The following is a 25,840-nucleotide window of genomic DNA, read 5'->3' as shown; positions in this document are numbered from 1 at the left end:
CCCTCACCAGACGTCCGACTCCTTTGGCTTGGGAAAAGGATGTTTCTCCCAACTGCCAGGGACCTTGTGGGATATCTCTGCCACCTCCTTGTCCACTGAAGGATCCCCACTACTGCAGGAACCCTCTCAAACAGCTGCAGACCCTTTGCCTAAACATCTGCAGTGAAAAAGCCCACGCACCATCTGTCGCCCCGTCAAGCCACTTTTAACCTAGGGACATTTCTCCTACGGTGTAACCAAACCCTGTTTCTTTGCAGTTCATTCATAGCTTGTTTAGACAGCGTTCTCCATAGACATGTACAATTTAGTAATATTTTTCTTCAATAACAGAGGGAGGGAGGGAGGGTCTCTGCTCCCAACATGCTTACAATCTATTATTTAGACTGCCATATGCTTCGCAGGAGAGATGCATGACCTCAGGGCCAGAGGCCAAATCTGCCCCTCCGGGGGTCCCTACAAAGTCACGTGCCCTTCCTCTCGCACCACCCCTTTCTCTCCATCCAGCGATCAAGGGGAATGCGCCTGAGTTGTTCCCCCATCTTAACAGGTTGAAATGCCCATCTGAAGGCTTGGTTAGCAGCAGGAAGAACTTTACGCGCACCTCTGCTGACCTTTGGTTCCCTCAGCCCTTTTGCTCTGGCCCCTCCAGTGTGACTCCTTGAAGCCTCTCACCAGTGAAGCTCACCCTGGGGCTGAGAGAGGCTCCACACCCGGTTTCGGGAGATGTCAGCCAGCTTCTTTGGCAAGCAAGTTGCAAATGAAAGAAGGAAAGGGTATTTTAGAAGGCTGTTGACTGGTGTGTGTCTTCCTCAGACGTGGGGTGTGTTGCTTGCTTTCTAGTCCGATGAGCTTGCAGAGCCGCAAGGTGGAGGCAAAGACCTGGTGCAGGAACCGAGTCTGCAGACTTCTCGCCATGTCCAGGAGTGGCACAACCCAGCTGCATCCATGGCCAGCCCTGCTGTAGAGTGGCCCCCCTCCCCAGTGCCTGAGGTGGCCTGGGATGATGGAAGTTAAAGTTAAAGTCACAGGGAAGACTGGTATGAAGTGGCTAGGGAGTTTTTCGGCTTCTCCTTCCAAGTAGGAGCACAATGCAACGTGTCTTCCATGTTTGCAAACATCATCACGTGGTGGGCCCCGTGACTTTGCTGACTCTCACGGTGGCACATGGCCCATTCATCCCGGCCCAAAGCCTAGGAAAATGGTTCTTCCTTTTCTCCAGGGTTTAAGAGAATAACGCGCATGGGGCATCGCAAGGTTGAAACCAGCCACTTTTGCTTCGAGCAGGTTTATGAACAGCCAGGCTCCAGGCTGACTGGGGATGATGGGAAACGCAGTTTGACTCATTTGGAGGGTGCCACTCTGGGGAAGACTCATTTAACACCCTTTCTCATTATCTGAGTTGTTTCTCCTGTGGATGAAAATGTTACTTGGAAGAAGCCTCATTGCTTCCGGTCCTCATTCTCGCTTCACCTCTCAGACAGTGGCCATTAAAACCATGCAGTTCATTTTCTGTGGCATTAAACACCGTGTTTCCGATTATGGACCTTTTGCCAGTTTTACGAGCTGTTACAAACGAGCATTTCCCCCTGCATCCTTCCACTTTGCTTTGCTCTGGGATTCCATTACTGCTCAGTGGCCTATGAGCTCCAGCTTTTGGGATTTCACTGAAAGTCATGATTTGAAAAATGAAGCATGCTTTTATGCATCTTTTTATTTTCTTTTTCAACTGCTGAAAAGTTGAAACCAGGACGCGCCAAAGAAACTTTATGTAATGAGCCACAAAGTTAAGGGTGATGCAGGCAGCAGCCGTCTGCTCAGTGATATTTGAACTAGCCAGATATAACGAGACGGGGCAATTTTGCTTGCATTATGAGAACAGAACTTACCCATTTGCAATGCTCAACTTTAGGTGCATTTCACCTTGGAATCCTGTTTGCAAAATATGTATTTGAGAAAAATGAACACTTTTAAAAGTGACATGTTCAGGGGAAATATGACTTTTCAGGGAATGCTGAAGAGTTAAGAATGGGAATGGGGCAGGTCAAGCCTGAAAAAACCACAAGGAGGTCCAAGTCCCCACTCTTCTCTCACGATCAGTGGGATCATTCAGAGGGCCAGCCGCAAGTTCTCAGCCCCTGGAGGTAGGAGTGGAGGTAGAAATTTGGGACCTCTTTCTCACCAGTGCCACCTCGTAGAGGTCAGAATTCTCTTTCACAAAGAATAGTTGTGTGGTGCCGTGGTTAAGAGCTGGGACTGGGACTCAGGTGATCCGGCTTCGAGTCCCCACTCAGCCATGGAGCCCACTGGGTGACTTTGGGCCAGTCACAGGTGCTCAGCCCAACCTACCTCGCAGGGTTGTTGTTGCTGTGGGGATAAGATGGAGAAGGAGATGTAAGCTGCCTGGAGCCCTTTGTAGGAGAAAGGCAGGATATAAATCGATAAATAAATAAATAAAATAGTTGTTTTACTATTCCAGTGGAGGGGAAAGCAGTTTGGCTTTGGAAGACACTCACTTTTCAAGACATAGGGGTGTGCAAATCAGCTTGGTGCTTTCCGAAGTTCTCCAGTCATTCTTGGAAGCTCATTCCAACTTGAGTCTGCATGAAATGGCAAGCTTAGCTTTGCTCTTTCCACCTGAAAATTCACATGTAATTTTGCATGCATTTTTCCAGATGTGCTTATCAATTGCACTCATCTTTGAATATATATCCATTGCCTCCCATTGATTAAAACACATTTCTGCACATTTTTCAAAGGTACGCACGTTTCTAATGTACACATAATGATGCGTGTGTTTTGAGGAGGCAAATCCCCTTGCAAGCTTGGAAATTTTGTTGTTTCTGAGTCTTTTTCAATCCTTGTGCTTCATTGTTAATTTTCATGAGTGCTGCTGTTGTTCTTAAAGGATCCTTCACTACTCTGGTATTGCGTTGCATAAAATGCTTTTGACCATTAATGAGGTGTAAGGTGACTGCGTGTTGTACTTTACACAAGGCCGTCCTCTCTGAAGGCGTCCGTTGTCTGTAGTGAAGTCACGTCAAAGTCTGCTTTAGAGATGAGAGAGTCATGCGGAGGCGACCCAAGCTTAGCACCTCGACAGCCGGCAGGTGACCTAGTCTCAGATTTCACTCTTATGGCAAGCTGTACCCCGCTTTTGTTTATGCAATATCAATTATTTCTAAACTGGCAAATTATATGCTAATTTCCTACACAGGCAGCCTAATTAGCTGTTGCAGTGTGACTCAACTGTGAACATGCATTTGTTCAGAGTTGTCCGTTGTCGTAACTGCCTTTCCCCTTTTGCAGGCAATCTTTGCTTTTTGTTTCCACTCATTTTTGGAATTTGTACTGTATCCTCCTCAGGACAGGATCCCTTTTTGTTTGTAAATGTTTTGTCTTCTTTTAAATTTTCAAATGAGACCTTTACATTCATCATTTTCATCTAGATCATTACCAAATGTACTTAGAAGATTTCTTTCCCTCCAATCTTGAGAAGCCTTAAAAATGGTTGTACAAACTTTTAGAACCCTGAATGAACAGTTTAAATTCCCTTTGGCATTTTCATAAAGGGTATGACAAGCCCTGTTAGATCAGAGCAAAGGGTCTTCAGTCCATAAAGTAGGCAACCAACTGCTGTGGGAAACCCACGACAGCACCCTCCTCACCCATGTTCCCCAGCAACTTGTGTTCATAAATATACAGCTTCTGGCATCAGAAGCAGCAATTGGCTCTCCAAGCAGCTCCACCTCCTTGAATCTCTTTTTAGAGCCAGCCAAAGCATCTCCTGTCAGATTGGAGGGAAGAAACAAGAGCTCCTGCATTCGAGATGTTAGGCAGTTTATTCAATGCAATGGTGAAACTGGAGTGCAGGATATAAACAAGGGAAAGAAAGCGGGCACCCGCTTTGACCAGTGACCATCCTGGTTTGCCAAAGGTGCCAGGGCGAGTGATGCATCCGTTCCTCTCCCATGCCAGGAAGCAGCAAACCTGTGCCTCCCCGTGCAGTCTAGAAAGTTGCTCTCTCCCCCTGGGAAAACAGGCTTCGGTGCCCTTTCCTAGGGGGCAGGAGGGCCAAAGCTGCTTGTGGGAGAGGAGATGGCGCTCGGAGGAGGGCCGTCTGGGTCGATTCAGGCACGGAGAGATCCTTCGTCAGGTATGGAGGTCCCAAGCGATGTAGAGTCCTGTAGCTCGGACGGGACTTGGCAGCATCCAGTCAGCCAAGACAAGTGGGGCAGAATTAGTGTGATGTGTTTGGAGCTTCTGGCCCCAGCCGTCTGGCTGCCGCATTGTGCACAAGCTGCAGCTTCTGAACAGTCTTCAAGGGCAGCCCCAAGTAGAGTGCACTGCAGTAATTTAATGTGGAGATTGCTCAAGCATTGAATGCTAAGGCCAGGCTATCCCTGTCTTCATAAGGGGGTCGCACAGTCCATGCCCCTGAGGCCACCTGGGTTTAGGCCACCCCCCCCACACACACACAAATTCTTTTCTCACCCAAATCTGTGGTGGAGACTGCTGGCTTATAGAAACATAGAAACAGAGTGAGTCAGAAGGGGTCTCCCGGGCCATCTAGTCGGACCCCCGGCTCCAGCCAGCTCTGCTCCTGACATGCCTACCATGTGCATGTCCAGCCGCTCCTTGAACACCCTCACCGATGCAGAACCCTTAGGGACTGTGCTTCTCCGCAATAGCTGCTGATGCTTTTCACATAGGTGAGCTCTCGGGATCATTTAAAGCGACAGTGATGTGCGAGAGTTCCAGTGTGGCTCACAGAACACGCGGTCATGGCTTATGCAGAGCCACAAGCAGGAGCGCATCCGTCCCTTTTTTGATTGCATGTTTTGCACATTGTTAAACTCTTGCTGGTCTTGGTCTTGTTCGCAAGCCACAGCTCAATTGGTGCACATTTCCTGATTTGGGCCCATTCCTTCACTGTCCGCTGTATTCTTCGGGGGGAATTGGAGCAAATCTCCCATTGGATCATGGCTCAGTTTGTGCAAAGTGAACCGTTCTTCCACATTTGAATCATGGGAAGGGTGGTGAGAAGGAGTTGGAGATCCCTCACACTCTCAAACGTTGCTTGTTGATCCCATGCACGACAGCGGAAGCATTTTGAACTAATTTAAGCCCTCGGAACATGGTGAGTACAGGGCTGAAATGAAGCTGCTGCTCCTTCCCCCTCATCCCCTGATGACTTCTAGAGCGACTCTGAGCTCTGCAGCTCCAGACTTTGTCCTTGGGGAAGAAAGGTTGCCTGCCTGATTTTTCCCTGCGGCCTCCTACCCCTACAAGCACCCCCATGCAACCAAATCCTTGCGCTTTTGCACCTTGGATTTCCTGGATCTTGCAGTTTTGCAGGGAACCAGTAGGTATACAGTACCATATTTTAAGATGCAGGTAATACGATTACTATCATTTTGACATTTATGTGCATTTTCCACCCCCGGCGGTATAAAACGGCCATGGGGTTTTCACAGAATATGATTTCCCTTCAAGGCAAAGACAATTTTGCAGTGAGAATCACAAGAAAAGCATCCACTCGCTTTAAGTTGTCCCCATTGTCCCCTTGCAATTTTGCCGCAGATAAACGTTTTCAGAGGTTTTCTCCTGCCCCTGTAAGTCAAGGAGAAGCAGTTCAGCCTTTCGGAGGTGGAGAAGAGTTCTGGATTCTTCGTTAAAACCATCCTGTGGCTGAGTGTGCCTGCAGCAGCAGCAATCAGTCCCCCGGTGTGATGATAATACACATTACCTACCACCTTCTCCGCTTCAAAGTGTGATATGGAGTGTGAGCTAATTAATCCTGCCAGGTAGGGAAGTGTTACTAAATAACTCAGTGCATGCTCCACCCCGGGAGCAACCAGCCCCATCCAAAGCAAGCTCCAGGTGGAAGTTACTGCAGGAAATGGAAGTGAAATGGCGAAAACACATCGGCAGGAAACACACTTTAATACAGAGCCAAAGCTGGAGCGCGGGACGTGGATTTGGGAGCTCTGCATTCTGCTCTTGGCTCGGCCTTGTCACTCACCGGGTGCCAGACGCTCCGCCTTACCTGGCCCACATCATCCTGTTTGCAGTAGCTACATAAATGCGGCGTGCTCAGTTGATTTGTGAGCTGAAATGACACTTTCCTTCTTCACTGCTGCTGGCTGATTCAAAACCAGCCCTTACTAAACTTTAGCTGATGCATTTTACATGTTCAGACTGTAAAGCATAAAATAGAGTTTTCCCTAATTTTGAATTTAGCAGCAGCATAAAATATTTTAAATAACAGTAATAGCACAAACTCTGATTTATAAGGGAGCAGGAAGAAGAGATGGCATCCATTCATCTCAGAGAAGGCTGGAAGTCCTATTTAAAAACTGTTGGGGAGGAAGCCGGGGGAGGAAGCCATTCCCTGGCAGGATGTTCCCCAAGGATGGGGACACCACAGACGAGTCCCTGTCTCTTGTGCCTGCCAATCTTATAGATGGTTATGCCATCAATTAAAGCATTTTGATAAGCCTCGGATCTGAAGGGATAAGCCCAATATTGTGGATCACAGCCAGCACGGGATTACAGTCAAGTAGGGATTCAAGGATATTGTTCATCCCATTCCACCTACATTTGGAAGGTTTCCAAATGAGTGACAGAACTCGAGTCTGACTTTTTTTTCTTATTTCTCACAATTGCATTCATTCACTCTTGTGCAAATTTGCTCTTGAGCAAATTCTGTGAAAACCCCTCCAAAATCTGTGCATCCCTCCACGCTGTGGTCTTTCACCTACAGAGGAAATGACTATTTTGTTGGTGGGTTTTTAAAAATTATTTTTGCGTATATAAAAATGCCTATAACATTTTTATATACTTGGGTGCATCAATTTGTGGAACAAGTTTGGAATGGAGATGTAAATGTCTACAGAATTTATGACACTTGGGAAAAGCCAGCCTGCTGTAGAATCTGTGGGTCAGAATCACAGAAATCCTAACTTAGAAATAGAAACAGATCGAGTCAGAAGGGGTCTCCCGGGCCATCTAGTCTGACCCCAGGCTCCCACCAGCTCTGCTCCTGACATGCCTACCATGTGCATTGAGACCGTGGGGTATGAAGGATGACAATAGCATGGATAAATTCTGATGTTTTGCACTGTTCCCAGTGGACCTCCAGTAAAAGAATCTTGTTGACTGGGGAAAAAGACATGCAGGATCTTCTCATTCTCATTCCTGCCCTTAGGTACCTTGAGACACTTCCAGAGTTAAGGATGCACCAAAACAGGGGAATGCAGCTCATTCGAATTCAAGGTTTCCTGCCCACTTCCAATCTGATGACTAGAAGCAGGCTGGGTTGAGATTCTTTTGCAGACTTCTGTCTCTAAGCGGGACTACAGTTGGTGCATAATTTCATAGCCACTAACAAAATTTGCCCAAAACCCCCACATGTCTGTAGCATGAGTTGTGTAAAATGAACTGATTCATGCAGAACAGCCAATGGTGTGCTGATCGCTCTGGAACCAGGTGGTGTTCAGGCGCAAACTTCTTTAGCAAATAAAATTGTGCCAGTTGTGATCCAGCTTAGAGTCAGAAGTCCGTCTTCATGACCATCCTTTAGTTCACTTTGAGGCTGAGGGCAGCAGCTGCTCATGGCGTAAAGGAAGACCGGCTGAGATTTGTTACGTCTCTCCCACTGAGATCCCTGAAGCCTGCTTCTTACTAGACCCATATGGAATTACATTGAGTGGTTTTACTAGCATCACCCATCCGGACACTGCTAATAAGCATTGGGGTTCACACCCAAGAAAATGGATTAAGCTCTCTAGGACCAGGATGTATCCAAGCTGCAACTCCCAGAACCGAAGATGGACAGAAACACAATCTGCAGTTGGAGTTGCAGCACGATTCACATTTCTGCCACTACAAGAGGTGCTTGACAAATGTGTGTACTAGGCAAAGATGCATGGGAAAATGCATGCATCTGAAACATGCTTTAATCAAGGGGAGAGAGAAATGCACTCAGTGCTCCAAAGTACATGAAAACTCTCAGAAGTGTTTGTGCAGAAAGAGACGAAGCTCATGATCCAATGCAGACACACTTCAGAACAGTCTTTGTCATGGACATCAGAGAAACTGAATGTTAGGAAGAGGAAGCTGTCTTCTGCTGAATCCATCCCTTGGCCCATCAAGCCCTCTGTGGTCAACAATAACTGGGTTCACATGTCACAAAAAGCAATCATGGTTTCTTACCAATGTGGGCTTGCTGTGTTCACATGTGATAAAAAGCAATCATGATTTCTTACCAATGTGGGCTTGTTGTGTTCATATGTCATAAAAGCAATCATGGTTTCTTACCAATGTGGGCTTGCTGTGTTCACATGTCACAAAAAGCAATCATGGTTTCTTACCAATGTGGGCTTGCTGTGTTCACATGTAATAAAAGCAGTCATGGTTTCTTACCAATGTGGGCTTGTTGTGTTCACATGTCATAAAAGCAATCATGGTTTCTTACCAATGTGGGCTTGTTGTGTTCACATGTCATAAAAGCAATCATGGTTTCTTGCCAATGTGGGCTTGTTGTATTGCCTGGATCCAGTTGTAGCATATCAGCCTGGCTTTTTCAGGTCTGGAAACTGTTTGCTTTGTTCCTACTGGCTGAGCGACATGCCCATTGCAGCTCTATCCATCCTCACTTGGGGATTCTGGGTTTTAGGCTTGCATGTGGACTTTTGTCCCACCACACTTCTAACCCTCATATATGCAGGCTGGATGCCTACATCAGGCTAGTTAGGGACTGGAAGCAGCTTTCAACCTTGTCTTTGGTTTTCCACATCCCCAAAATTATGGATATCCAGCACATTCTCCCTTTAGGGACCATCTTTCCTGTGCTAAAGGGTCCCAGCTGGCTTGCAACTTTCCTTGTTGTTTACCTAGGGTTAATTCTCTCATTGGTTATTTTGCTAAATGTTCAGGTGTGGGTTCTACAACTTACGTGATATCCTCCTAAGTGGAACTTGGCAGAATCCCTTGGGTCCTGCATGTCTTGTAAGACCAGAGAAGGATTAAGAGGCAATGCTAACATTCACCAAGATGCTCTGAGCAACAGTTCATTGATTTCCATTCATGATGACAATCGCATTTCCTTTTATGCAAACAGGAAAAGTGCTCAAAATAAGAAGCTATTGGATGTGAAACTTGTACAAACACTTCCCAGATGTGCACAAATGTACAAATGTGTACAAATGTCCCCCTTTGACTGCAGTGTGGCTGATTTTAAAATGGGCCTTTTCAGAAAACAATGCGTATTGTGAAAGGCACACCATTTTAGCAGGTTGTTCCCTTTGCAAGTATGGCGCATCTCGGAAAAGTCACTAAGTTTTCAAATATACATTTTATGAATTCAAATGCAGGTTCAGACATTTGCAGGCATTTTTAGAGAAAACGTTCACTTTCAAGCCTGCCAACTGGCATTCTTGGATGATTTGCAAACTGGAATTAAATTCTCCTACATCCCCATGTAAGTCTTGGGGAACCCTTCTTGTCAAGAAATACTTTTACAGGGCGAAGGTGGGGAATTCATTTTTAATGTAATCATTTGAAGCAAGCTCATGTGGATTTTCTTTTATAGCCTACTGGATTTCAGCTTCATTTTTCCGTATTAATCATTGTATGAACTATTGGGGTTTGTAGCTCAATAACAGGTTGAGTTATTCAATGCTGATTTTAACTTCTTTGTTGTCCTCGGTTTCAAGTCAAACTTGGGCAGGAGAGAATAACAATGAATAACTGAATCAAGGACAAAGGAAATGCCACCAGAGAGTTTGTACATTCCAGAGGGTAATTCTTTGCTGGCATATTGGAATGGGTTTGTTTCTGGCCTCCTGGGAGGCTTGCAGCTTCTCTGTGGACACCAAAGACATTCTGTCTGCACTTCCGTGCACAGCTGTGTGCATGCGCCCCTCTGTGGCATCGTTCAGGCCTGCCAGTCGCTGCTTGTTGCCTGCTAGACAGATGTTGTTCTTTTAATTAAGGGCACTGGTGGTAATAAAATCCCCATAGAGTCCGTGAAGGATTCATAGCCTTAAGCTCTGCTCTGGTTTATACGGGAGTGCGTGATGCAGTGAAGAGGAACTGATGTTAAATCAAGTCGGGAGACATATGGACTTGGTTAAAGACCAGTCCCCTTCCTCTACTCCTCACATCATACTCCTGCCTTGGGTTAATTACTCATCACTCGGCCTTGTAACATATTTTTTCCCCAGCTGCTTACCTTTGAGGCTGCTTTTCTGGGCCCAGGATCACAGGCAGAGAGAGAGGGAGAGAGAGAGAGAGAGAGAGAGAGAGAGAGAATGAACTGAGAGTAAGACCAGTGCCACATTCTCCAAATGCGCTGACAGAGATGGATTCCTTCGTACTTTTGCGACCAAGCATGCGTTCCTAATCTGTGTTCCTCGTCTCAGTCGCATCCTCCAAATGCTTCTCTTTAAACTGTAAGCTCCTCAGTTTGGGGGCTGCAGGGATGGTTTGCTGTTTTTAAACAAAATCCCGTAAAGCATCTAGATGGCACTGTAAAAACTTTGTTTTTATTTATTTTAAAAGTGATTTATGTCCTCTTTTCTATTAAAATATCAAATGTGTTCTCCATGGTGATGTCAAGATTGGGAGCTTAAACTAGGAAGAAATGATTAGAAGAGTCAGTATGGCAGGGCAGTTAAGAGAGCGGGACTGGGACACAGGCGATCTGGGTTCCAGCCCCTGCTCAGCCATGGTGCCAACTGGGTGACTTTGGGCCAGTCAGACTCTCAGCCCAACCCACCTCACAGGGTTGTTGTGGGGATAAGATTTTGAGAAGGAGAAGGAGAATGATGTAAGATGCTTTGAGTTCATGGGGGAAAAGTGAGATATAATAAATACATAAATAATAACAACAGGCCAGTGAAATACGACCAATATGAGCAGAAGTTTATTATATAGCTTTCGTATAGCTCCAACGGAGCGAAGCTCAGGGAACCAAGGTTCAACTTGGATGCCAGGAAGTATTTCCTGACAGTCAGGGCTCCAAGGGTATAGAACGGGCTTCCATGGGAGGTGGTTGAAGCCCCATGGGTGAGGGTGTCCGAGGATAGTCTGGACATGCACATGGTAGGCATGTTGTGAGCGGAGCTGGCTGGAGCTGGGGGTCAGACTAGATGGCCCAGGAGACCCCTTCTGACTCGCTCTGTTTCTAAGTGCCTGATCCTGCCTAATCTCAGAAGCAAAGCAGGGCTAGCCCTGGTTGAAATCTGGATGGGTGTCTTAAATGTTGTGAACCACCCAGAGAGTTTTGGCTACTGGTGGTATTGAAATGTAATGAATAAGAATAAGATGGAGAAACAGAATGTTTTCCTATAGGCCTAGGAACACTATTGTATTCCCAGGATGGCTGTATTCCCATCTATGGGTGTGGAAACTAGACAGTGAAGAAAATGGATACACTTAAAACATGGAGCTGGAGGAGAGCTTTGAAAATACTATGGACCAAGAGAAGATGGACAAGGGGGTCCCCAGTCAAATCCAGCCAGAACTTTTCCGTGGAAGAAAAAAAAGACGCAACCGAAGCTGTCGTTCTTCGAGCACACCGTGAGAAGGCCAGACTCCCTGGAGAAGACCATCAAGCCGGGGAAAGTCAAAGGCGGAAGAAGGAGAGGAAGGCCAAGTAAGAGATGGGTTGACTCCACCGAGGAAGCCGCAGCCTTGAGTCGCAGGGGCTGAGCCGGGCTGTGCAGGGCAGGCCGTTTTGGAGGGCTTCCTTCATAGGATCACCGAAGTTGCCCATGACCTGACAGCCCATAACAGCAATAAGACCAGCCCATGAACATTGGAGTCAGCATTTAGCACTCGCCCTCCATGTGCTCTGCTAAACAATATGGCGGAAGAAGAATTTCCCAATGAACGTGTCATAAATGCATGTGCTTCCCATTTTCAGTGTCTTACAATTATACACCGGAGTGTCATGAAAATGCTGTTTCTCTTCATGAGATGTGGCAACGACGAGCCCTGAATCTAGGAAGGGCCTTTCAGATCCAGAATAACCACCCCGAGGCAGATAAACAAGCAAACAAACCAAGATCCAATGTAACAATGTGGTAGAGACCATGGAGACCTGCCACCTACCCGCTAATTGCATTTAATTTGCTTAATGGGAAGTTGCCCTGCGATTCAGTGAACTCTAATACAGTGGGCAGAAATCTGAGCGAACAGGGGAACCCACAGCGGCATGCAAATTCACAGAGAGGGACTTCTCCTCTGCCCAAGGGTTGGAATTTGAGGTTCTCCGAGCCAAATTGCACCAAGGAGAATATGACGCATTGCAAGCAAAAGCTTGTAGCAGGATCTGGAGTTTTTTGAAAATAAAGAGGAGATGAGAGGAGAGGGCAAAAGATCGACTCAGCTGAGCAAAAAGTTTTCGATGATGCTTGTTTCTCTTGTTACACAGTTCCCTCGAGCTCCTCTCCCTCCTCCCCGCAATTCCAAATACATGTTTATGAGGTTAATGGCACAACCTGAACCAGTGTAGGAGAAAAGTACATGGGGGATTTTGAGCAGTAATATGGCTGCTGGGAAAACATTAAGCATCCTTCCTACTGGCGTTCCTTTGATCAAAGACATAGCCTCGCAACTCTGCTTTTCATTGAAACACATGTGTGTGTCCACACCAGCGGCTGATGTTTCGTTTCATGTATTTGCATGTCTTGCTCAAGCTGTGGACCAGCCCTGAATTCCAGAAATACACTTTTCAGCCTACAGAACTTCCTTCCCATAGCTAAGCCTCAGCACACACTGGCTTTATTTGATGGGAAAGCAATGGCTTCATTTCTAGGAAGGCCTCAGCAATGATAAGCTGCCTAGAAATACATGTAAATAAATTTCAAATTTGTGCACAATCAGAAACTATGCATATGAAGTATGTGCCCATCAGGGCATACTTGGGTACGTGTTTGCATTCAAAATTATGCAATCTTCTCCCACTGTTTCAGGCATTTTGTTCGCACTTTTTAAAGAAGCATGCCTTGCTTTTTAAAGAAGCAGTTTCCAAACACATCCTCCACTCCCTCTCCCAAACAGTGCTGCAAGGTCAGGATATGCAGCGTGTGTTTTCCACAGGAGGGTAGAATAGAAACATAGAAACAGAGCGAGTCAGAAGGGGTCTCCCGGGCCATCTAGTCTGACCCCCAGCTCCAGCCGGCTCCGCTCACGACATGCCCACCATGTGCATGTCCAGCCTGTCCTTGAACACCCGCACCGATGGGACCTCAGCCACCTCCCGTGGAAGCCCATTCCATACCCCAGGGGTCCTAACTGCCAGGAAGTGCTTCCTGGCATCTAAATGGAACCTTGGTTCCTGAGCTTGGCTCCCTTGGAGTGGGTCCTGCCTTCCTCTGCAGGGGAGAACAGGTCTCTACCCACCTCCATGTGACACCCCCACACATACCTGTATGTGGCCAACAGATCCCCTCTGAGTCTCCTCTTCTCCAGGCTGAAGAGACCCAGTGCCCTGAGGAGCCCCTCGACTTCAAGGGGGGTGACTCTAATCTGTGCCCCTAAGTCCCCAGCCTCATCTAATCTCCTATGCGGATCTCCCCCGTCCTGCTTTGGGGAGAACACAGAGGCAAAATAGCCATTTAGCATCTGTGCCTGTTCCCTCACATCAGTCACTGGATCTCCTTCCTCCTTAGTTAGTGGTCCCAAACAAGTTGAAACTTAAAATTCCAGCATGGGGTGAATGCTGTTCATAAATGAACTTAAAATTCTCCTGCACCACTAGAACTCTCAGTCCACACTGCTGAGTGGGCTCCATGCTTGCAGCCACACAAAGAAACCTACCTGCTCACTGCTAAAAATATGGCGGGTTTTGTACTGGGGCTGCGAAACCATCAGCTCCTTGGGGCTCAGCTCCCCAGATTCCAGCCCACTTTGCAGTGGCCCTGAGTCCCAGTTCCTGGCCCTCACACCCAGAAGATGGGTTGTGCTGGGCTCAGCAGGGGTGGAGCCCCAGGTCCTTCGTCTGCATCATGGGCAGCCGCTGTTAACGGTACAGAAGAAGCCTGCCGGATTTGCAAACTTCACTCCATGGATATTCACAGACGTCTTAGAATCATAGAAAGGTAGAGTGGGAAGGGGCCAAGAAGGCCATCAGGTCCAGCCCCTGCTGTTGCAGGACATCAAGTGACACCATCCCACTCAGAGGGCTGCCCGGTTTCTTCTTGGATGTCTCCACTGTGGGAGGGACCCCACCTCTCCAGGCAGCTGGTCCCACTGCAGTGTTGCTCTGACTGTGAGGAAGTTCTTCCTGATGTCCAGCCTGAACCTGGGTTGTCACAAGTCCTGGACTCTGGCATCAGCAAGGAGAGATCTTGGCCTTCCTCTTTGTGATTGCCTTTGAGGTGCTTATAGAGGGATCTCCTGCCCCCCTCAGCCTTCTCTTCTCAAGGCTGAACATGCCCAGCTCTCTCCGTCTCTCCTCATAGGGCAGTGTTTCCAAACCCTGGATCATTTTTGTTGCCCTCCACTGGACTCTTTCAAATTTATCTGCAACTTTCTTAAATCTTGGTGCCCAGAACTGGACACAATTCCAGGTGAGGTCTGACTAGTAAGGAATATAGAGGAACTCCTCCTCCTTATGATTTGGAAGTAATACTTCTGTTAATGCATCTCAAGCAATGTCTTGCCTGGCTCATTTTGCAAACCAGGCTGGGCCCAGGAGCAAATTCCACAAACTGCAGAGAGATGGCTCTGGCTAGGTTTCGGGCCAAGCCTAGCACAGCTACTGAAACCTTCTAGAAAGCGCTGATTGCTATATTTAGTGAATTTATATCTCCCAGTGTAGAACTCCAGATGAAGCACATGCATAGTGGTGTCCACCCATGTCTTGACCAGACCCAGGTCCACTTAGCTTCAGCAAGGAGCTGTTTTATGTGTCCCCAGACCATGCGCGGGTTTCCACCAAAGGGGAGAGGACAGAAAGATCTGTGCTTCCTCCTCCTGCATGTTCTTTACTCATGGCGTCAAGAAAATAGGTTCCATCTGAGATCCAGCCTATCAGGAAACCCTATGGAAGGTGGGAGCCCCTGGAGGATGCGTGTGCATCTCTGTGTGTGTGTGGGAATGCGCAACACCTGCAAAGCCACACCATTTCCAGTAGTTGGAGCAGCAGGTGTGAATCTTGGTTGCTGGTGGTGCTGCTGCTGTTGTTGTTTCATCCTGTATTTTGCACCCCTATTTTTAGTATTCTTATGATGGGATGGAGATTAACAGCCTGCCAGTGGAGTTGACAGTTGTGTGGAATGGGAATTTCAACATTGACAACCCAGCACAGAACAAAGGTAAAGAATCATTTCAACTTGTCCTTGGAAGTGGTAACCTTAGCAACAGGCCGCATCACTCCATGCTCCTAACAAAGCCGTCGCTGCTTCCCTTTGCCATCTACCACAGGGCTTTATTTATGTTCTCTGCAAATTACTAATTTTTGTTCCCTCTCTCTCTCTCTCTCTCTTCCTCTCTCCCTCGTCTCCTCTCCCTCTCTCTCTTTTCACCTGGAAATTAAAGTCCCTCAACTGTGCATGTAACTGGGCTTGCCCATTTTCCAGGTTCTGCTCTCAGCAGCTCAGCTCAGATGGGTCCGGAAGACCAGAGCCCCGGCATTTTGTTGGTTTCTTTGCGTGTGTGAAGGCACAAGCCGTGTTCTTTGCCAGCCACACAGCACCCAAATCCGCTTACGAACAACGGGTTGTCCTTATTAAAGGGTGGACCCACTTCTGCCATGCAGCCTTCAAAGGTTGTTGACTCAGATCCTGAATAAGAACTGGAAGCAGAGGCAGGATCGGAAGGCTTTGCTGAAATGCCCAGGCATCTGTCTCAAGATAGGACAAGTGCCCCACGTAGCCAAGCAGCTTCAGGTTCTGTGGGAAACTCTGTGGAGCAGTCAGAGAGGAGTGAGGGTGGGCTAAATGTCATTGGTCCCCATGCATGTCCATCAGATAAAAAAGGCAGGCCAACCAAGAAGCATGAGATGTTCTGGGAGACTGGCCGTAAGCAGAAAAATGATCCTGAAGGTGGAGGAAGCTCCTTTGGGTTTGGGAAGGAGAAGACACAGTCAGCTGGGAATCATCCTTGTGTCCTCAAGCCACATTTCCTTCATAACCCATATTCTAATTTTGCTTCTGTCTTTGGTTACTGGTTTCTGCAACACTCTTTTGTATGACAAAGTCAGCCTGGCTGGTCAGCCTGAACATGAGAAAGAGCTTAGTTTGAAGGCTTAGTTGAGGGGAGAAGACCCACAGGTGAGGTTGTTGTTGTCGTCGTCTCTGCTGCTGCTTTGGATATTTCCCCTTCTCTTCTCTTCCTCTGCATCTCTGCCTCCAAAATACACTTTATAGTGCAATGCTCAGAAATAAAGCCAGGCCAAATCGCTCTCCTCCGTTTCACTATTCCAAAAATGGAATAGGGGATAGAAGGAATATTGGAGATCGGCACATCAGAACTTCCGGGAGAGGGGCAACGCCTGCATGGCGCAGAACTGGGGACTTCTGGAAGGGCTGCTTTGCGCATTTTAAGTATAACACCACACCCAAATGTCACCCTCGACCTTGAAATTTGGTGGGGTGAGGTTCTCTCTGCCCCCTTCACACACATCCACCAAACGCTTACCCCATTTTGAGACAAAAGAACCCCAAAACAGGCAACTGTAAACCCAATTGTTAAAAAAGATGACGTGGATTTGAACTGAGGAAATGCCCCAGTGCTCACTCCCTGGTAGTAAATCCCATTGCACTCAGTAAGGACTACTTCAGAGTAGACCCTCGTGGGATTGTGGTAAGTCACTCACTCGTGGTTTCGCTGAAGTCTTGCTGACATCGATAAGCACTGAGTGTAACTAACTCACAGAAATTTTATAGATAAATAAATAAAGTATGGGAGATTTATGTAACTTCCCTCTCCCACTCCTGGATTTGTGCAGGTTTCCCATCCAGTCAGAGTGAGAAGCTGTCACAAACGTGACCAGGAACTGGGAATGAGTCAAGCTGTGATGTGATGCTCAGAGAACGCTGGCCCTCTCGAACATCCCTCCTTTGGCCGCCCGTAGCCTCTCGCCTTGCTCCTTCTCTCCTCTCCTCTCTTCCACTTTGCCTTGCTATTTTTCCCTCCCTCTAGCCTCATGATTTCCTTCCTCCACATCTGCAGCTTATGCTTTGCAAGCGGGCCGCCACAACAGCCATTATGGGATGGCCATGCCCTCTGCAAGGCCTTTTTGGTGATGGCACCCAGCCGTTTCTCACATTCCCATGGGTCCAAAGTGTCCTTGAAGTCAGAATATCATTTCATGTCCTTAAATGGGCATTGGACACACTAGATAAACAATTAGGCCGGAGACGCCACCTGTCTTGCGCTCTGACGAGATTCCCAGGCGTGCGTGAGAAACGGCCTGCTTTGGTGGGACTGAGAGCTCAGACTCTGAGGACGTTGTGGAGCTGGCCAAGCCAGAGGAGGATAATGGAAGTGTTGTGGTACCAGTCCGAGCCTGCTTTGGATGAAGGCGGCTCAAGGACACCCACGGGGCCCAGTCTCCCCTCCTGTGGGAATGGAGCAGAGGGAGGGGACGGGAGATTTGGAAATGGGTATCTCTTGGACGGAGAACGCTGGCCTCCTGAAGACATGGACCTGAGGGTCCGTCGTCCATTTATTTATTTAAAACTTTTCTAGACAGTCCCATTATTGAAGTCTGGGGACCATTTAACAATACAAAATGTAAAAAAAATAAAACATTAATCATGTCTTAATTTTTTTTTGAATTAGGGTCTCAAAGTGCAGAACACAGGCACACCTGGTTCCACAGTGCCCCTCCTTCCCGAGACCGGCCCCAAAGGGTTCATAAGCAAAGCTCTGGGTGAAGGGGGGTGGGGAGGGGCCAACACATCTCCCTGTGTAGGCTCAGCGGCTTGCGAATGCTTCTAGTTCTCCGTGTAGAAGAAAGACTCTTGCGAGGAGTGCTGGAGAAACGGTCTTGCCTGGGAGGGGACACCGGGCTCGCAACACCCGCAGCTGCCGTGTTTTCCCTCCCTCTCACCCCTGCCTGTCTCAGCCAGACCTGCACTCCTAAGGATACCTGTCTTGTCTTCTCCAACAGTCCACCTGTACAAATGCGGAGCGATGCGCGACAGCTGTGGCTTGTGCCTGAAGGCAGACCCGGACTACGAATGCGGCTGGTGTGAAGACCTGAACCAGTGCACCCTGCAGCACCATTGCCCGATTCTGGAGAACCGGTGGCTGGAGCTCTCGGCCACAGGGAGCAAGTGCACGAATCCCAAGATCACGGAAGTAAGTGTTGCGGCATTCCCCTGCCTTATCCATCCCTTCGGCACTTAAGGAAGCTTCTGCCTAGGTCAGTGGTGGGCATCTTATGGCCAACAGACACCATGTTTTCTTCTGGCCAACACCATCCCCGCTGCCTACAGCCACCAAAGAAGTGGTGACATTCCTTAAAAACAAGGCTTCTGGGCCACGGACATCCTAATCGGAGCAGAATTTTGGCTGCAGAATCCCAAATGGTGGCAGCAAGTTGAGTTGTTGAAGGGAAAGTACAGCCCCCAAGGGACCCAGAAATTGTCCACCCTGATCTTTCAGTAAGGAATCCCTTAATTTCCCATCATTCTTGGATGAGAAGATCTGCCCAGCCCAATTTTCCGGAGCTCGGCTTTCCACTTTGCGGCACAAGCTGTCTCATTTTCACATCCATTTATGATTTCTTTGTTCCTTCACAGGTATGCTTGTGCTTTCTTTTTCTTTTTCTTTTTTTTGTGCCTCTCTTTATGCAGTACTTCTTAAATGCACCATTTTCTGCGTGCTTCTCCTGACCTAGACACATTCCTGCCTTTCTCAAAGAAAACTGCCTTTGTCTGATCTTTTGGAATGTCCACCTTTTCGTGCACATCCATCAAAATGTATGCATTATTTTGTAGGCTTCTGGCATCTTTGCACAAACTGCATTGCAAGCTTCAAAACCGCACAGGTTTAAGTGGCAAAGGCACTGTGATCCATGCTTAGCTTTTAGGAAATAAGGATTTGTGAAGTTGGCATGAACAAGTGAAAACAAGGAATTTCTTATCCCCCATACTTCAGACAAGCCCTCTATCAAGCAGAAGTCTTGCTACCTCCGAGATTCCTCTCTGCTGTGTCATATCAGTCCAACTTTTCTGGGGGCAAGACTCCCTCCATAGCCTTCTTCTCAGTGAGGCTGCCTTCTCACCATCATGGTCCTGTTGCACCTCTACAATTTCCTTATCTCTACTTGCAACTGCTCACCTGGCAAGAAAACAGCATCTGCATCCAGTCTTTCGCACCATCACTGTTTCCTCACTGGGCTGAGGGGCAGATAGGTGGACAGGTAAGCTGCAGCAGTGAAGAAGAGATGCAAATATACAAAGCCCTTGACAAGAGTCCAGCCACAGTGACCCTTCATGCTATCAAGCCAACACAGGCAGCTTCCTCTGTTGTGGCTCGTCTTTGCCGTGTGAGTCACTGTGAGCTGGATCTCGTGGGGTGCTTTGTGTTCGGCGTAAATTACTGCTTCATGGATTACCTTCTGTTTACTTTCCATCAAAGTCTCCGATGCGGAGAGCAATTAGGGACTGTCTGGGCTGCAGATCCATGGTAGGATGCCATGATTTCAGGAGAATCACTGCTGATGTCTCCGAAGAAGACCCGGGGGACTGAGGCTGACTTAGCTGCGTTTCCCATGCACTGCCAGACAGCTCAGCGGAAGCCAAACAGCCTCATTCCGCCCCAGCCCTTGTGTCGCCTTGCATTTCCACCAGGGGTGACGCCTGCATTCTCAAGTTTCCAGAAGGCTGCACTGAAACCAAGACTGTCTTGACTGAGCTCCAGGGCAGAACTTCTGGAAGGCTGACAGAAAAGACAGGGCGCGATGCTGAGCAGCGTTCATTTGTGGTTCGGAGCTGAACATGACAACCTCAAGATCGCTTGCAATCAAAACCATCTGTCTTCATATACTTACTGCCTGGTCAAACAGGTCTTGCAAACATACCAGCAACCTGGAAAGTCTATTTCAGCGCAACGCAAACCAAGGGAATAGTGTGCCTACACACAAAGGAAGTACTCCAAAGCAAACTCGGGCAATCCTAAGAAAACTGGCTACTGAGTAAATGTGTTTTCAATCTGGCTGTGAGACTCAACGTGAGATTTAGTCACTTCCAGACCCACATTATTAAAGTGCTCATGATTTGGGGGCATGCTGATAGGGAAAAGCTTTCAAAACAGATTACATGGTGTGTATGCATCTTGGTATGCAGTTAACGTCACACATATGCAGATAAGATTGGAACTGGAGTTCTTGGGGTTGTGGTAACCCCGTGAAATGTTGACTCAGTGCTCAGTAAGCAGTGAAAAAGTCATAATCCAGATTGGGGGTTTTTAAGAAAGGCTGGAAAAAAATGAAAAACAAAGCCCTCAAAGGGCCAACATGATAATGCCTTAACATAAATCTTTGGTGTGGCCATATTGGAATCCTGTTTGCAGATCTCTCAAAAAGGAATTTCTGGAAAAGGCAGGGACAAGAAAGCTGTCTGAAATTTTGTGAGAGTTGCATCCCAGTTTCCCAAGCAGTAAGAATAATCCATTGGCAACTCTGGGTGGGAACGTGGATTGAAAATGAGCGTGTTTATTAAATGCACACATTAGGAAACACATGCTTTTACAAATGCACCCTTGTTAAAAGCATGCTTCTTTTCCCCTTAGAAAGGCCTACTTTCCTCACCCCCCCCAGTGAGGTGGGGCAGACCGGTTACAGAGAGGCCAAACAGAGCTTTGGGATGAAGGCTGGACAGTCCAGTGGGCTCCAGAATCTCTGGTTCTCCCATCTGGTTCTGACCCATTTCTGAGGCCAGCCAGTGCCGTCCATGGCTGTTCTTTCAGTCTGGGGTGAGCCCTCTGCATGCAAACCTGGAGGGCAAGTCAGAGCACTCCAGGACCGGAGGAAAACCAGAGATCCAGGAAGGATGGGTGGCCCAAGACACGTGAATAGGAAGCCCTGTTACATCCTCCTGGTCCCAGAGATCCAATGGCCACAGCCTGAGGAGAGCCCTTCCAGGCTCTGGGAAGGCATCATATGGGAGCTGGCACCTGCCCTTAGAGCTGGGAAAGGTGTCCGAAAAATTCTGGAGAAAAAAATCCCCCTCCCCCAGCCCTTTCCCCCCCCCCGAAACAGTGCAAAAGCTGAACATTTTTGGATTATGAACTGCTTCCTTTTCAGAATTCAAGACAACACACTAATAAATTGTAACACAGCCTTTACTTTCTCCCGAATGTCATCTAAAAGCTACATATTTTTACAGAAAGGCTAGAGATGGCAAGTGTCTGGAAATAATGAAGCTATGGGGCAAATGCGGGTGTTTTAATCCTCTCGCAGATTCTCAGCATAGATACGTTTTTTCAGCCCTCGCTAATATTCCTGACTGCTTGTATCTTTTAGCAGACATGCTGAAAGTCATGCTCAATTTCCCAGCATGTGAGTAGAGTCACCATGTCGTCTTATGGATGAAAACAGGCAGTCTTGACTCTTTGGGTTCAGTTCAACAAAATCCTATGCATCTTTGGCTTGTTCTGGCTAGTTACTGTGGCTGTCGATTGATGCGGGGCTGGCTTAAACACATCTGTGAAAAAACAAGCTGTAGGTCATCCGTCTGTTGCCAGCAGAGGTAACAGAAGAGCATGTGAGGTGTTTGCAGAAGGCCTCTCTGGACAGACATAAACTGGATGAAGCACTGGACGTCCACTGCCCAAAACAGGGCACAGCACTCCAGCTGCGCTGCATAAAGGGTGGGCTTGTACTTCACCCGGTTTGGAAGTGATTCTTTTATTAAAGCAGCCTAAAATAGCACTCGCCCTTTTTGCAGCCTCATCCCATGATCAACTCTTTGAGAAGTATGGCTTACATTCCGGCTCCAATCCTATACACACATTCCTGGAAATAAGCCCTGTTGAGCTCACTGGGGCTTACTTCGGAGTAAATATGTACAAGTTTGCACCTTGATATTCAAAATATTGTATGTAATATTTTAATGTTGATGTATTATAGTTTAACATTTTGATATGTTAATATGTTTTGAATAAGTAGATTTAATGTGATCGATCTTAGAATGTTGTCTTGTTTTAATTGTTGCAACTGGCACAGAGAGCCAAGGTATAAGTTATTGTAGTGGCATACAAATGGAAATAAATAAATTGAGAAATTGAGAAAGACATGTCGGGCTTGCTCATAAAACTACGTATATGAAAGGTAAAAGGGTATTTTATCCCAAAATAATGAGACATTCACTGAGTTGAGTTGTAAACTGCTCAGAGCCTTTGGGAATTGTGTGTGTATGTGGGTTCATAACAAAATCTAAATAAATAAATGATTTAAAAAATGCAGTTCTATGAGCAAACCAGGTTTTAGATTATATAAGCTTTGAAAGTGATCCTGTAGCCCCTAGATATAGTATCAGATTCCCATACCAAGGTCAGAAACTGGGCTCCAACATCCGAAGTGGCAAACTGAAGTCCGATGGTTCTTCCAAAGATGCATCCAATTGATGTGTGCTGTTGAAAAAAGATGCACAAAATACCCATGGATTTTCATGCAGAAAGCAAGCAAGCAAGTGAGCAAGCAAATAAGAAAGAAGAAGCTCATAATCTGATGTAGACTGGACTCAGAATGAGCTCCAAGATGGATTTTGGAGAAGCCGGGCAAATATAAGCATTGCTAATTCACACATCCCAATAGGAATCACCTGGGAAGCAGGCAGAGCCGGGCCTCTTGGAGGAAGCAGCCGTGTCCCTCTTTGTGGAAAAGCTCCGCATCCCCCTCACCATCATCGTCAACAGCGAGATTTCCCTCTCTTTCATTCCATTGCATTTCAGCTTTTCTAAGAAGTTCCTTGCTCCCCTAGATCTCCCCGGTAAGAGGGCCCCGAGAAGGCGGGACGAGGGTGACCATCCGGGGAGAGAATCTGGGCCTCGAGTTCCGGGACATTGCATCGCGTGTCCGCGTCGCCGGCGTGGAGTGCGTTCCCCTGGTGGAAGGCTACATCCCGGCAGAGCAGTAAGTAGGGGCTGCAGGCCAGGGGGGGATCTTGCCCTCCCATCAGGGAGGGAGCACGGAATGCCTGCCGCCATGGGACAGCTTTGGGGGGCTGCAGGCACGGAATGCCTGCCGCCATGGGACAGCTTTGGGGGGCTGCAGCCCATCCCGTCTTGTTAGCCTCAGACCACTGGAATGAGATGGCATGGAGGTAGGGAGAGGCACCCCCCCCCCACGACTGAGAGGGCCAGAGCTGCTTCTGAAGATCCAGTGCATGAGCACACTGGGCTTACAGCAGAGACGTTCTTCAAGGGCAAGCGTGAAGGTGGATTGCTCTGCAGGGGTTTGCAAGATGCTGCCCTCCATGTTCTGCCATGCTTGGTTTGATTATGGAACCTTGAAATAGAAGGTGTGCATTCATTTCCCACTATTTGATGATCCTGAGATCAAACCAAGTAAGTGTGAGCAGGTGCACATCTGAGGGGGGAGCAGAAGGAGTCTTGGGACCACCAGCCGTGCCCTGCTCACACCCAGGTGGTCCTTGCAGGTGTAGGACTTCAGGCAGGGAAAGCTGGTGGTGCCCGCTTCAGTGGGGCTGCTCACCCAATGCAGTGTTCATTCTGTACTTTATACAAGCTTTTCTTGGCTCTCTGTGGAGGGTAAGCTATTGTGAGGATGGCTTTCAGCACCCTGGATAGCGCCCCAACTCGAGATGTGGCTATCAAATCCCTTTTGGCCCAAAGGCCAAATTCCATGCTGGAGAACCTTTTGGGACTTGGATTAGACTGGAGCTGGGACAAAAGACAAAGTGGATGTATCAAAATGCCAGCATAATTTAGCTCATCGTGTTTTTGATTAAGTTTTAGGAGAAACATTTATTTATTTATTTATTTATTAAAACATTTTTATGCCGCCCCATTCGCCGAAGCCTCAGGGCGGCTTACAACATAGATAAAACAAGTTAAAATCCATATAAAATAATCTTAATTAAAACTCACATTATAAAATAAGCCGCCCTGGCCAGATAAAATTCAATTGTATTTAGCATTTAAAATGTTGCTTAAATAAAAAGGTCTTAGCCTGGCGCCGAAAAACAAATAACGACGGCGCCAGGCGGACCTCTCTGGGGAGCGCATTCCATAACTTAGGCGCCACCGCTGAGAAAGCCCTTCTCCGAGTAACCCCCCTCCTAATTTCTCTCACGGAGGGCTCCCGGAGAAGGGCCTCTCCCGCCGATCTCAGGGGGCGACTGGGCAAATATGGATGTAAGCGCTCCTTCAGGTAACCAGGACCCAAGCCGTTTAGGGCTTTATAGGTCATTACCAACACCTTGAATTGGGCCCGGACTTCAATGGGGAGCCAGTGAAGCTGACGGAGAACTGGCGTCATGTGAACATAACGTCCAGTCCCCGTCAGCAGCCTGGCAGCTCTATTCTGAACCAATTGAAGTATCCGGACCGTCTTCAAGGGTAGCCCCACGTAGAGCGCGTTACAGAAGTCAAGACGGGAAGTCACCAGCGCATGAGTCACTGTTGCAAGGCAGTCGTACTCCAGGTAGGGGCGCAGCTGATGAATCAGCCGAAGCTGGAGGAAAGCGCTCCTCGCTGCTGTTGTCACCTGAGCTTCAAGTGAAAGCTCCGGGTCGAGGAGCACTCCCAAGCTGCGGACCTTGTCCCTAGGAGGGAGTGCAACCCCATTCAGGACAAGGTTCAGGTCACCTTCTCCGAAGCCCGAACCGCCAACCAACAGGACCTCCGTCTTGTCTGGATTGAGCTTCAGTTTATTGGCCCTCATCCAGCCCATTACCTCGGCCAGGCACCGGTTCAGTACAGCCACTGCCTCACCTGGATTGGTGGAAAACGAGAGGTAGAGCTGGGTATCATCAGCATACTGATGGGTCCGCAGCCCACACCTCCTGATGACCTCTCCCAGCGGTTTCATGTAGATATTGAACAGTAAAGGGGACAAAATGGAACCCTGCGGTACCCCATGGCAAAGCTGCCATGGCGCAGAGCCATAGTCCCCCAACACCACCTTCTGGAATCGGTCGTTGAGATAGGAGCGGAACCACCGCAAAGCGGTGCCTCCGACCCCCAATCCCGCCAGCCTATCCAGAAGGATACCATGGTCGATGGTATCGAAAGCCGCTGAGAGGTCCAGGAGAACCAACAGGGACGCACTCCCCCTGTCCTTCTCCCTGCACAGGTCATCGTACAGGGCGACCAAGGCAGATTCAGTACCGTACCCGGGTCTGAAGCCGGACTGAAATGGGTCCAGATAATCAGTTTCATCCAAGAGTGCTTGGAGTTGTCCCGCCACCACTCGCTCTAACACCTTGCCCAGAAACGGGATGTTGGCCACTGGTCTATAGTTAGCGGCCATCCCTGGATCCAGTGACGCCTTCTTCAGGACCGGTCGGACTACCGCCTCCTTTAAAGGGGCAGGCACCCGACCCTCCCTCAGAGAAGCGTTAACCACTTCCAAGATCCAGGTTCCAATCCCGTGCTTGGAATCCTTTATTAACCAAGACGGGCAAGGGTCCAGAAGGCAAGTGGTAGGACGTACTCGTCCAAGCACCTTGTCCACATCATCGGGCCGCAATAACTGAAATTCATCCAATAATTCTGGACCAGACGGCAGCGTTGGTGTCTCCCTTAAAACCTCTGAATCAATAGTGGAATCCAGCTCGTGACGAATCTGAGCGATTTTCTCCCTAAAATGCTCGGCAAAGTCGTCACAGCGGGCCTTTGAGGGTGGAATCAG

General features: G+C 48.0%; 1 protein-coding gene across 5 annotated transcripts in view; it reads left to right on the top strand.

Annotated features, from left to right (window-relative positions):
- Positions 1-25,840, top strand: part of PLXNA4 (plexin A4) — a 498,163-nt gene that overhangs the window by 392,136 nt on the left and 80,187 nt on the right. For all 5 annotated transcript variants that reach the window (XM_044428501.1, XM_044428509.1, XM_044428519.1 and 2 more), the window contains exons 10-12: positions 15,230-15,326; positions 18,128-18,318; positions 22,947-23,098. In XM_044428501.1, coding sequence (XP_044284436.1) covers positions 15,230-15,326; positions 18,128-18,318; positions 22,947-23,098 — 440 coding nt within the window. The remainder of the gene's footprint in view (positions 1-15,229; positions 15,327-18,127; positions 18,319-22,946; positions 23,099-25,840) is intronic.

This window comes from Varanus komodoensis, unplaced genomic scaffold (genome assembly GCF_004798865.1).
Source record: "Varanus komodoensis strain SLA01 unplaced genomic scaffold, ASM479886v1 scaffold1, whole genome shotgun sequence".
In the NCBI taxonomy this organism is placed as follows: Eukaryota; Metazoa; Chordata; class Lepidosauria; order Squamata; family Varanidae; genus Varanus; species Varanus komodoensis.
Note: the sequence above shows the minus strand (reverse complement) of the source record. Positions and strands in the feature narration are given on the sequence as shown.